This window comes from Aegilops tauschii, chromosome 1 (assembly GCF_002575655.3).
Source record: "Aegilops tauschii subsp. strangulata cultivar AL8/78 chromosome 1, Aet v6.0, whole genome shotgun sequence".
In the NCBI taxonomy this organism is placed as follows: domain Eukaryota; kingdom Viridiplantae; phylum Streptophyta; class Magnoliopsida; order Poales; family Poaceae; genus Aegilops; species Aegilops tauschii.
Genome location: NC_053035.3, coordinates 339,736,094 through 339,748,319, shown reverse-complemented (window position 1 = coordinate 339,748,319; position 12,226 = coordinate 339,736,094). Strand labels below are relative to the sequence as shown.

Here is a 12,226-nt window from a genome sequence, read left to right as displayed (position 1 = left end):
CAAAATAGCAACCAAAGGCGGCCCTTCCTCAAATCAAACCCTAAATTTTCGTGTCAGCGATCAAGCTGTGAGCACGGGCACTTTTTTTTGAGGTCATGGACACTTTTTTTTAGAATAATGGGCACTTTGCTAATAAGCCGTTTTTTTAGGCAAATAGGCCGTAGGTTACGTTTTTTTTTTTTGAGTAACGGCCGTAGGTCACGTCAGCTGTGAGCTAGATCCGTCCTTAACATCCGGCCCACGAGCGACTTTGTAAGGCTTCGGAATGGGCCCCGATTTGTACGATCGATCGATCACGACTTAGCTAGCACCAGCCCGAACCACCGCAGCCGCAGGTCGCCCACGTTCCCCTTCTCCTCCCCACTCGCTGCACGACTGCACGGGTAATGGCGATGGCGGCGGCGAGGAGAGCCCTCCTTAACCACTTCCGCGTGCCGGTGGCGCGCCCCGCGGTCGCAGCGGCGGCAGCGGGAAGCGTCCCCGTCGCCAGGCTCCTGTCTTCCACCTCGGAGGTGGAGAAGGGCTCTTTCCTCGACAAGGGCGAGGTCGCCGACCGCGTCGTCTCCGTCATCAAGAACTTCCAGAAGATCGAACCCTCCAAGGTAAGCGCGTCACGCGTGCGGTTGCGCGTCCCTGTACTTTTGGTGGAAGGATTCGGATCTCGTACCGTGTAGGCATGCATATAGGGTTTTGGCTCCCGTCGCTGGTCTGTTGCTAAATGGTATCGAGTGAATTGGATCGTCCAAGAAGATCTCGGCGTAAATTAGAGACGATTACGAAGTTATAGGCGATTAAAAAGTTGTAGGCTTGGCAAATCGCGCATTTTGGGTAGGCTGGAAGGGAAAGGGGTAGAGCAGACTGTGGCATCTTTGCTATTTTCTTGACGATTAGATAAGATAGTTTAAGAAAAGTGATTTGGTACATATCTGATTATTGACTGATTTGGTCCGGGGTGGTCATTGAGCACCTCTACGATGGTCTAATTCCGCATGGACATGTGCAGATTAACTAGGCGATTCTATGCCTTTATATTGCAAAAATTCACTATTAGTACAATGTTTGACTCTGTTTTCTAAAGTTGTTTCTTCTAGTTCCGCATTTAAATTTTATTTCCCTGTTTCTGTTATCTATTTTTGGAAGTAGTGGACATTTTCCCATGACTGTCAGGAGTATACCTTTAGTTTCTTATTTGAAATTAGGTCAATATATTATATATGATCTTCTTTATTTTGAACCAGTTTTCCTTCCTAGAACCGAATTTGGGTACATATCTGGTTATTGACTGATTTGGTCCGCAGTGGACATTGAGCACCTCTATAAACTAGTTCTGCATCTATATGTGCAGATTAACTCGGTGATTCTATGCCTTTAGTGCAAAAGTTCACTATTAGTACAATGTTGGCTCTGTTTTCTTCGGTTGTCTCTTCTAGTTCCGTATTTAAATTTTATTTCCCCGTTTCTGTTACCTAATTTTTGAAGTAGTGGACATCTTGTTAATATACTTCCCATGTGTTAAGTAATAGACCTTTAGTTTCCTATTTGAAATTAGGTCAATGTATTATCGATGAACTTTGTTATTTTGAACCAGTTTTTCTTCCTAGAACCGTTTTTTTGTATATGTCTTATCTGAAATTAGTTTAATGTATGCGTGTCGGGTAGTTATATTGGTAATATTGTTTGATTTTGTTTTGTATATATGACTGTCAGGGGGCAAATGTTCATTTACTCTACCATGTGTTAAGTAATAGGCCTTTAGTTTTGTATATATGTCTATCTGAAATTAGTTTAATGTATGTGCTCTGGGTAGTTATATTGGTAATATTGTTTGCTTTTGTTTTGTATATATGACTGTCAGTGGACAAATGCTCATTTACTTTACCATGTGTTAAGTAATAGACCTTTAGTTTTGTGTATATGTCTATCTGAAATTAGTTTAATGTATGTGCTCTGGGTAGTTATATTGGTAATATTGTTTGCTTTTGTTTTGTATATATGACTTTCAAGTGGGCAAATGTTCATTTATTCTACCATGTGTTAAGTAATAGACCTTTAGTTTCCTATTTGTAATTAGGTCAAATATATTATCGGCGAACTTTGCTATTTTGAACCAGTTTTTCTTCCTAGAACCCTTTTTTTGTATAAGTGTTATCTGAAATTAATTTAATGTATCATGTATGTGTGCCGGGTACTTATATTTGTAACATTGTTTGATTTTGTTGTCCTTGTCTTATTAAATAGATATTATTTCAGCTACTCCCTCCGATCCATATTATTGTCGCTCAAACGGATGTATCAAGCATTGAAATACGTCTAGATATATCCGTCTGAGCGACAAGTAATATGGATCGGAGGGAATATCTGTTATGTGCTTTGTGGACATTTTTACTATTTATTGTGGTAATTAAGTTTGCTGATTTTGTAAGTATTTTAGCATGAATTTGTGGTGTGAATTGCACAAAGCTCAATACAGGGAAAATAATTTCAATGCTGATGGGCTCAGATGGATGGCATTAATCAAATGCTACTGCTAAGTTCGTACTCTGTTACAAAAATGGCATGGCGTGTTGGTACCTTTCTGTTTGTTTTGTTGCACTCCTTTGAGTTTGTCACGCTGAGGTCAAGCATGCTAACTAAAATTTATATACAAGTCGAGCAGTTTTAATCAAGCTTAGTGTAGTTGAGCTAATCATGAGTGCACTGTATAGGGTCATTGCAAGCCATTGCTTTGGGTCTAAGGGTGACTAGACCCGACCGGTAGGTCAAAACCGTGCCAAAGTTGGCCACTGGCCTGTACTGGATACTCTGTGCTATGCCTACAAGTATCTTTTATAGGGCTGTGAAACAAATAAGCGCTGAATTTTGTTTCTTACTGTCAAGAATTTAAGACGGCAATTTGTGCGTTCGACTGCCTTCACGCCAGCACTTTCTGTTCAGTATCGGCAGCCATTTTCTGTTTAATTGTTTTATAGTCGCTGTGGCACTTCTATTGTCCATCTATATTTGCATTGGTTCTCTCTACGCTTAACTTGAATCACATGTGTAGTGTTGTTTCTCACCTTTTGTAATGTCTGTTATCTGAAGATTGATTAATTGATAGGAGTACTATGCAGATGCTTTAAACTGCCCTTAATCCGCTCTAATGCCCCGCTAAATCATGCAGGTGACCCCTAATGCACATTTCCAGAAGGACCTCGGGCTGGACAGCCTGGACACCGTCGAGATTGTCATGGCCTTTGAGGAAGAATTCAGCTTCGAGATCCCCGACAATGAGGCAGAGAAGATCGATTCCATCAAATCAGCAGTTGACTTCATCGCCTCGCATCCTCAAGCAAAGTAAGATTTGCTTGCAGCGGTTTCTTGGTTCGCCCCTTTGACACGCATTGTCTCCAGAAGGAACGCTCCCCGAAAAGGACCTGTCTTTTCCCAGTAGGTGAATGATCCTAGTTTGCTCCGTTGATTATTGTGTTCTCCGATAGCAAGTCTTTCTTCTCTCCCTCCATCTGTTGCAATAAATAATGATACACCAGTTGGCTGTGGACCTATGATTCTGTTTGCTGGCGATGACAGCAGCCAAAGTTGTGATACTGGTTGTGCACCTGTGCCATATGTCACACCAACTCAGTACGAATGATCTGAATCTGCGACGACGGAAGATTGGTATGCGACGGACATTCGTTTTATCTGGATTTTATCCGTTTGGGTAGGGCAATGAGGCGTGTCTGGCCGTTTTCTTGGATGTGTTGGCAATGCGACCAACGGCTCGTGCCCCTATATGCACATTGTAAAAATAGTCTCACCAACCACTTAAATCAAACATTGCAAATAGTCTTACAAACAAGTAGTTCCATGTCTATAAAAAAGAATCAATTAGCTTTACAACCCAACCAAAATTGTTTTGAATAGATGGAAAGAAAATGAACCGATACATCTACTAGTTGCCAATATGAACATGTGCTCAACTAAGTCATCTTGGAGGTGCATATGAGTATGGCAATCACGCATTTCATGATGGAATTGGGTGAACTGTTCAAACGTTGCCGGTTCTTGGTGCTCAGGCTCAATATTTTCACCCTGACAACAAAGGAAGAATGCCTCCTCCTCCCTCTCCTCCGGCCCCCAACCACCCGACCAAACTCCGGCCGCCGCAAGCTCTCCCCACGGCCACACGCGCACCCCCCACCACACACTCACCACCAGCCCTCTGGATGCGCTGCTCCCCTCGGTTGCGGCACCTCCATCGCCTTTCTTTGACCTCCCCTACGTCAAAGCCGGGCAGGTGGCTCTTCGATGCTTCCTGGGCTGCGGCAACGCCATGGGCCTGGAGTTGGAAGATGATTGTGGTTACTACTGCCGTCTTGCAGTCACCACGCCAGAGTTGCACCTGGCGTCGCCCCTCTACATTGTCTTCGAGTTCTCCACCCGCCACCTTGACGCCATCACTGTCGCCGCTCTGCTCCAAGCTGCCCTTGGCGGTTGTGCTGTGGATTTCTTCGTCGCCATGTGCTCCCCCTTCGTCTTCCGCTTCCATGTGGCCTCCTCGCGGGTCGCGGAGATCATCCTAGCCCAAAAAACGATCCGCCACCGCAACTACGCCTTCTCCTTCGCTAGAACACTCCCGCTGCTTCCACCCACGCCCCTCGCGGCCGCCTCATGCATGTCGCTTGCCACCCTCATGCAAATCCCAAAAGACCTTTGCCTTCACTTCGAAGGCGTGGTTTCCATGCAACTCCGATCGCCTGTCACCGTCGACCCATGCCACAACCTCCATGGTTGCCGCATGTATGCATGCGTCGTCCAATTCCCGTTTGCTCTCTCCGCTAACTCCATGGCCCTCCTTCTCGCTCGTCTGTTCGGTGGCTGCTACCTCCACTTCAATGTTGTGGACGATGGAGACTCATGCTTCTCGTTCACCGTTGCCAGCCCAGCCCAGCAGTTGCCAACCTCACTGCATCCATGGGAGATTTCCACAAACGGGGTATGCTGACCCGCTTCCCTCGTCCGCCACCCTTGGGTGGTACCGGGCGCTCACTCGTTGGCAAGGTCAAGCCTCCACTGTACGACTCCACGTCCTCCTCTCCGACGGCGAACGTCTCTGCATCGCTGCCCTCACCGTCAACGGCCCTTGATTTGCCTAAGGTGAGACACTTTCGGCCTGGTATTAGCTTTTTTACGTATGCTGCATGCTAATCACCCTAATCAACTCCCACCCCAAATGCATTACACCTCACACATTCATGTTTTTTGGGTTACCTTTATGCCAATTTCTGTTAAACCTAATGAAGTACTGGTTGAGTCGGCTTTAAACCACTGTTTCTCGGTCAAACAAGATTTCGATGCAATCAAGGTAGATGAGCTCATTTTCAAAACTGGAATCTTCTCCCGCTTGGCAAAGTTTCAAATTCTTATGACTAGGTCTCTTGACTTCTCTGGCTTTCGTCTCTTTCTCTTTGACCAGCTCGACGCGGCTGTTTCTCACTTCAGCCGGCACCTAGCGCTCTATAAATCTTTCTCTTACACCCCACTGCAGCCACGCACCGTGTCCGTCATTGGCCCCTTCGTGCCACCCAAACCACACATGCCGGGCCCACACCCAACCGCCCTCACGGGCTCGCCGCACATTCTCTCACCAATGCAGGAACCCCGGGCCCACCCCATGCACAATGATGGCTGCGCGGCGGCGTCAGGCGGACCAAATCCGCAAAAAGATCCGTACGCAGCACGCGGGGCTAAGCATGCGTGCGTCGCTCGCGCTAGAACCCAGGCAACCCCTTTTGTCTCTTTGTCTCTGCCAAATCGAGATACCCCACTCCCCCACCCGTGTCTAATCCGGACGGCGCTGCGCCGCCCCCTGTCTCCCTCCGCGTGGAGACTGTTGCCACTCCTTGTCAGAACGCCGCGTTGGGAACCGACGAGACCGAGAGGCCATGCACTCGCTCACCCACGTCGACCCCTCAAGCTACTCCTGGCTAGTATCTAGCCATCATCATCGTCCCTAACCAGCCCTGCAGCCTAACCCGCCCGCTCGATCACCACACCATGAGCCCAGGTCGTCTCAGCCACTGCAACACGCTAGAGATCACGCGCTGCTGCCACAAGATACGCCGCCCATGCGGTCCAACAGCGCCACGACGACCCCATATCGAGATGCCCTTCTCTCCTCCCCCCGTGCCCACAGCCATCCGCAGCTACGCCCCATATATATATACCGCGTCGGCCTCTCTCCCCTCCCCCTCACCATTTTCATCCACCCCACTCCTCACACAAGAAGAGACGCTGCTTCCGCTGCCTCGCTCTCGACCACTGCGTCGAGGCTTGCCACGATCCCGTCCGCTGCGCTCGCTGCTGGCGGAACGGCCACCGCGGCCGTGATTGCAGGTACCTTCGGATCTGGCCCCTCTTCCCACCTCTCCCCGACGTGTTTTCCTCAAACCCTAACCCAGCCTTCTGTCCTCGCAGCATGAACCCTGGAAGCTCCGCATCGCCAGCACCCCGTGCTCCACGCACCCTCATGATCAGAGAGGTCCCCATCATCCTGTCGGAGCCCTTCCCCGCCGTCTGCATCCCTTCCCCGTTCGTCCTCCACAGCGTCCCCGTCAACTCCGTCGGGGTCCCCCTGGCTCCACCCTTGCCACCACGCACATCCGCACCTCCCCCATCCCCCACCACTCCCCACCACGACCCGACCACACCAACTCATCACCTTTTGACACCCACGCCCTTCGAGACCACCTCTCCGACATTTTCGTTGCATCACAGTTCACTAGAGCTGAGTTGCACGTCTCGGACTCTGAGCCAGACGAAGAGCTGCCTCTCCCGGAACGGGAGGCCGGCCTGCTTCCACCCTATGGCGACATGCCTCTCGTCGTCGCCCCTCCATGCTTTGTCCACTGCCCTTGTCGTTTCTCTTTTGCACACCTCCAGAACCCTGATCCCAACCCCACTCCGCTCATCCGCCGTGCTATCCAGCACACCTGCGGCAACCCGGCTTTCATCATGGGCGGATCCTGGTGCGGGGTCGCCTACATCACCTTCCACACTCCTGCCGCATGAAATGATGTCATCCGCCACAGCCCCATTGATTTTGAGGGCAATGTGGTTACTATAGAGCCTGTAGAGCACGCCGACCGATCCATTGCCATCGTCACCGATCTCGCTGAGATCGAGGTCTCTGAATTCCCATACGAGCTCTGGCACAATGATGGCATTCGCTTCGCACTCGCGTTCCTTGGGAACGTCTGTGCTGTCGATGATTTTTGCCTCCATGGCATCGAATACACCTCTGTCCGTGCTCTCGTCCTGCTCCAGTCCGGCAAGCCGGCCCCTCCTGGCCTTGTCATCCAGCTCCCCCACATCAATGAGATTAAAACCGCAAAGGTCGTTGAAGTCTCACGCTGGCACCACGGCGACAGTGCCAATCCCTTCAGTGGCAACTCTTCTGATGGAGATTCTGCCCCTCTTTCCCAGCGCGGCTCATCACACCCTCTTTCTCCTGACAACATAGCCCCGGTGGTCTCTGCCGTCAGGGCTGGATGGTGTGCTGACCCCACCTACGGCGGTACCAGGCCGGTTGCCCGCCGTCACAACTCCGGTGCACGTGCTCCCTATGCTTCCTTTGGCGGCGCCACGAGCGATCCTGCTCTGTCGGCTGCCCTCCCACCTCCTGGCACTGCACGTGATCCCTTCATCGTCTTTGATGACGACTCTGCCGGCTCCGAGGGCATGCATGTCCTCCTCCTGCATGCTAGTGCCTCCGACTCCTTGGACGCGGTGCATGCACCTGTGGGCTCTGATCTGCCCCCACATGTCATCAGGCCGCTGCCCAGGGTGGCTGTTGTTGACCCACCCGCTCCGCACGTTGACCTGGGGCCCGATGCGCCGGCTGTCGGTCATGTGCTGCCCTCTGACACGTCGGCTTTTGCCGCGTTCGCCCCGCCCGCCATTGCACTCCCCGCGCCGACCGCCTTCACGTTCTCTGCTGGAGAATCTTCACGTGCCAACGGTAATTATCCCCCCTCACCTACGCCTGTTCAATCAACCCCTATAACCATTGCTGCCTCTAATACTTGCGACGGACACAGCTCTCCCCCTCCAGGATCTCGACACCCATGAGAGGACCGTTCGCAAGGAGCGCCGTCGGTCAGCTCGCGACCACTCCGTCTCCAAGGACAAGTTGCGCCATAGTGCACGCCTCGCTGGCAAGGAGGTCAAGTACTCCCCCATGCTTGCCAGGGCTGTCAAAGCCAAGGCTGCTCGCCTCTCTGCTTCCAATGTCGACACGGCCATTGGCATTGCCATCCAGGACGCTCGCCTTGACGCAGCAGATGGCCCCCTGCCTCTGCTGAAGACTTGGCCACCATTGCGCTCCTCTGTGGTGCGGATGACAGCCACCTTGATACCATCCTTGCCTCCGAGGACGCTGCCTCTGGTGATGAAGACGAGCCATGATCGCCGGCCCTGCCATGCTTGGCCCCTTGGCGTCGGGGCCCCTCTGGAAGTTGAGCCCGCCCTTGCTAGCCTTTATGCATTAAATGCCTCGTTGGCCTTTTGTTCTCTGTACCTGCTACCCCCTGTCGCAGAACCTGTATGGCGTATCTTTGTCTCAGATGCTATCGTAGAACTCATGTACTCCCGCCGCGCTATGTGCCATCCGTTTGTGGTGACTGAAAAACTGTTATGAGTAACGATGTAATATCTATTTGCTCCTGGAATGTTCGTGGCTTAGGAGATAACGATAAGTACTCTGCCGTCCTATCTGAATTGTTAGCAATCAAACCTCACATTGCCCTCTTACAAGAATCCAAACTTGAAACTTATTTCGATGCCAAGCTACACTCATTCCTACCTCACCATCTCGATCAAGCTTTCTCTTTGCCCGCCATTGGCATGGCTGGCGGCACCATCTCCGCCGTTAACTCCTCCTCTCTCCAGGTTATCTCACACTCCCACTTACAATTCTCCTCTACCCTAATCCTAAGATCAACTGCATGCGCCCATGACATCGCCATCACCAACATTTATGCCCCCTCCACCCATGCCCTCAAACAGCACTTCCTCAATGAGCTCCTTTCGATCGCACAACCCGATGATGCCCCGTGGATAATTATTGGTGACTTCAATCTCCTGCGCTTCCCCTCCGATAAAAACACTACTAACTTGCCGATCGGAAGCGAACGCTTTCAACCAAGTTATCGATAACCTAGCCCTTATCGACCTGCCACTCCTCGATCACCAATTCACATGGTCTAATAATCGTTCAACGCCCACAATAGAACGTATCGACCGTGCGTTTTTTAACCTCGCCTGGGCAGATGCCTTCCCTATCACCTCCTTATCCTCACTCACACTATTCACTCTGATCACGTCCCTCTACTCGTACACGTCACCACTACGACTCCACGCTCTAACTTTTTTAAATTCGAGCCTGGCTGGTCCAACTTTTGCCCATGCAACGCCATCGTCACAAAGTGCTACTCCCCCTCGCCCTCCACGTCAACAAACTCAGCTGCCATCCTCGCTGCAGCTCTCAAAAAATCGAGGGCCGACTTGTGTTTCGGTTTAACCGAAAAGAAGAATCCTATCATTTCACTACTCGACCGGCTCCACGCACCTGCTGACACCTTTCGAAGCACTTTCACGTGTGAACCGAAGTCGTCTTGCCGAACTCCTTCCTTTCTCATTTCAGTCCCGGGCTCAAATCATGGGCACGTTCTCGTATTCCCACCCCTCTCCGCGAATCCCATTGCAAATCCGCCATCTTGGCCCTTGATCATGTTGAAGAGCGCATGCCTCTTTCACGAATCGAACTCCTCACTCGCAAGATCATCATCTGTCTTCTCAAGTGCACGATCCAGGAGAAAATGTTGTACTGGCACTGGCGTGCCAAGGTCTCCCGAGCTATCAATGGAGGGGAAAACACGAAATTCTTTCACATATCTACCTCACAACGCCTTAGGAAGAACAAGATTTTTACCCTCACCCACAATGGCCATGACTTCTCATCTCACCACCAAAAAGCCAAGATCCTCCGTGACTTCTTCATATCCCTCATTGGTACTCCAGCCAATACGTCCTGGTTGTTTGACCTACACGAGATCTACCCTAACCCTGTGCCTGGCCTCCATATTTCAGACGAAACCTTCTCGGAAACAGAAACCAAAGATGCGTTTTTCCAAATGAATCCTCAGGCCAGCCCTGGCCCAGATGGTTTTGGGCCATCTTTCTACCAAACCTATTGGCCCATTGTCAAAAGCCTCATTCTTTCCTTCTTTTCCCAATTTCATCAAGGCACGTCTGACACGGAACACATTAACCATGCACACATCATTCTCATTCCTAAAAAGGACTTGCCTACCTCTCCTGACGCTTTTCGGCCCATCTCGCTCCAAAATTGCCCAATCAAAGCTGTCGCCAAAGTATTGATCACTCGTCTCAAGCCTCTCATCCCTCTGTTAGTCCACGTTAATCAGACTGGTTTTATCCCAGGAAGGAACATCGCTGAAAATTACATTTTCGCAGCCGATCTCATTAGCTCCTGCCACTCTAGTAAAATGCCTACTATGGTTTTCAAACTGGACTTTCGAAAAGCCTTCAACTCTGTTGCGTGGCCTGCACTTGACAAGATTCTCCTCGCCCGCGGCTTCTCCCAAACCTTCCGTAGCTGGGTCCAGAACATCCTTCATATGGGCAAAACTGCCATTCTTCTGAATGGGGTTCCAGGCAACTGGATTGACTACAAAAATGGCCTGCGGCAGGGAGACCCCATCTCCCCCTATCTCTTTCTCATCATTGCAGACTTGCTTCAGCAACTTATTTTCAGGAACACAGAGGCTTCTCTCTACCACCCCATCTTCTCACATCTACCTCCCACCGTCCTTCAGTACGCAGACGATACTCTTATCGTTGCTGCTGCCTCACCTGATGCCGCCGCAGCCCTAAGAGTAATCTTAAACAACTTTGCCAATGCTACTGGGCTGACCGTTAACTTCTCTAAAACCACGCTCCCCACACTACACATGGACGACACCGTTGCTAACGCCAGCGCTCTTGCCATGGGCTGCTCACGCGCCCCCTTCCCCCAAACCTACCTTGGCCTCCCTCTCTCCCCTACTAAGCCTCCACCCAATGCCTTTGATCCTCTTCTAGAATGCTCTCGCAAGCTTCTAACCGGTTGGCGTGCCTAGCTGCTTGACAAAGGCGATCGTCTCATTCTTATCTCCGCGGTCCTCGACTCCCTCCTCACCTACTTCATGTCAGTTTTCCACATTCCGAAAAAGGTCTTAAATACCCTAGACTCCATACGTAGAGCTTTCTTTTGGGCGGGTGAGGATTCATGTTCAGGAGCTCAATGCCTTATTGCATGGAAAAACGTGTGTATTCCGAAGAAATTTGGTGGTCTAGGGCTAAAAAACTTGCACCTTCAGAACAACTGCTTGCTCATGAAATTTGCAGCCAAGGCTTTGACATCCTCCTCCACCCCATGGCTGGAATGGTTGGATCTTCAACACCCAAATGCACTAGTCTCCCCCTCCCCCAAACATCTTTTCTCTGTTGTACCATTGCGCAGCAAATACCCACCTTGCAGTCCATCTCCTTCATCCTAACAAACAATGGGATGCACACTTACTTCTGGCACGACACATGGCTAAATCCAACGCCTCTTGCTTACACGTTTCCCCACCTATTCTCACACTCCACTCTTCAGCTGGTTAAGGTGGCTAATGTACTGCGCTACGGTTTAGAAGCTAACCTCCATAACTGTCTCTCCCTTCTGGCAGAGCAAGAGCTTGTTGCATTGTTGGCTGTTTTGCAGGACTTCTTTCCCTCGGTTGGGGAAGACCAAAGGTTTCTACATCGAGGACTTGCCTTCTCCACCAAGCATGCGTACAACACACTCATGGCACGACCGGATTGCGATCCTCTTGCTCCCCTCATTTGGCGCTCCAAGGTTGCACGCAAGATCAATTTTTTTGCTTGGCTCCTCTTTAAGGACCGTCTCAACACTAGGGCCAACCTTGCTCACAAGCAGATCATCTCCATGGACATATGTCCTCGATGTGCTATGTTATCTGAGGACTCCATGCATCTCTTCATCACCTACCCACTCGCCAACCGAGTATGGCAGCGGGTGGGTATCCTGCCATAGACGGATGACATCACCGACCTTTGGGATGCCCCTTTACCCCATCACATGCCGCATGAGACTTGGCCACTGGTCCTCATGTCTCTC

At 50.6% G+C, this 12,226-nt stretch overlaps 1 protein-coding gene across 1 annotated transcript; it reads left to right on the top strand.

The window, feature by feature from the left end:
- The first annotated feature begins 294 nt into the window (after nt 1–294).
- LOC109753073 (acyl carrier protein 2, mitochondrial) lies at nt 295–3,597 on the top strand. Its single transcript, XM_020312005.4, has 2 exons — nt 295–602; nt 3,161–3,597. Exons 1-2 carry the CDS (start codon nt 387–389, stop codon nt 3,335–3,337), a joined length of 393 nt encoding a protein of 130 aa, XP_020167594.1. The 5' UTR covers nt 295–386; the 3' UTR covers nt 3,338–3,597.
- Nucleotides 3,598–12,226: the final 8,629 nt, after the last annotated feature.

Coding starts and splice junctions, on each gene's coding strand:
- LOC109753073 (XM_020312005.4), top strand. CDS start 387: ATGGCGATGGCGGCGGCGAGGAGAGCCCTCCTTAACCACTTCCGCGTG. Junction 603..3,160: donor AGAAGATCGAACCCTCCAAG/GTAAGCGCGTCA, acceptor TAAATCATGCAG/GTGACCCCTAATGCACATTT.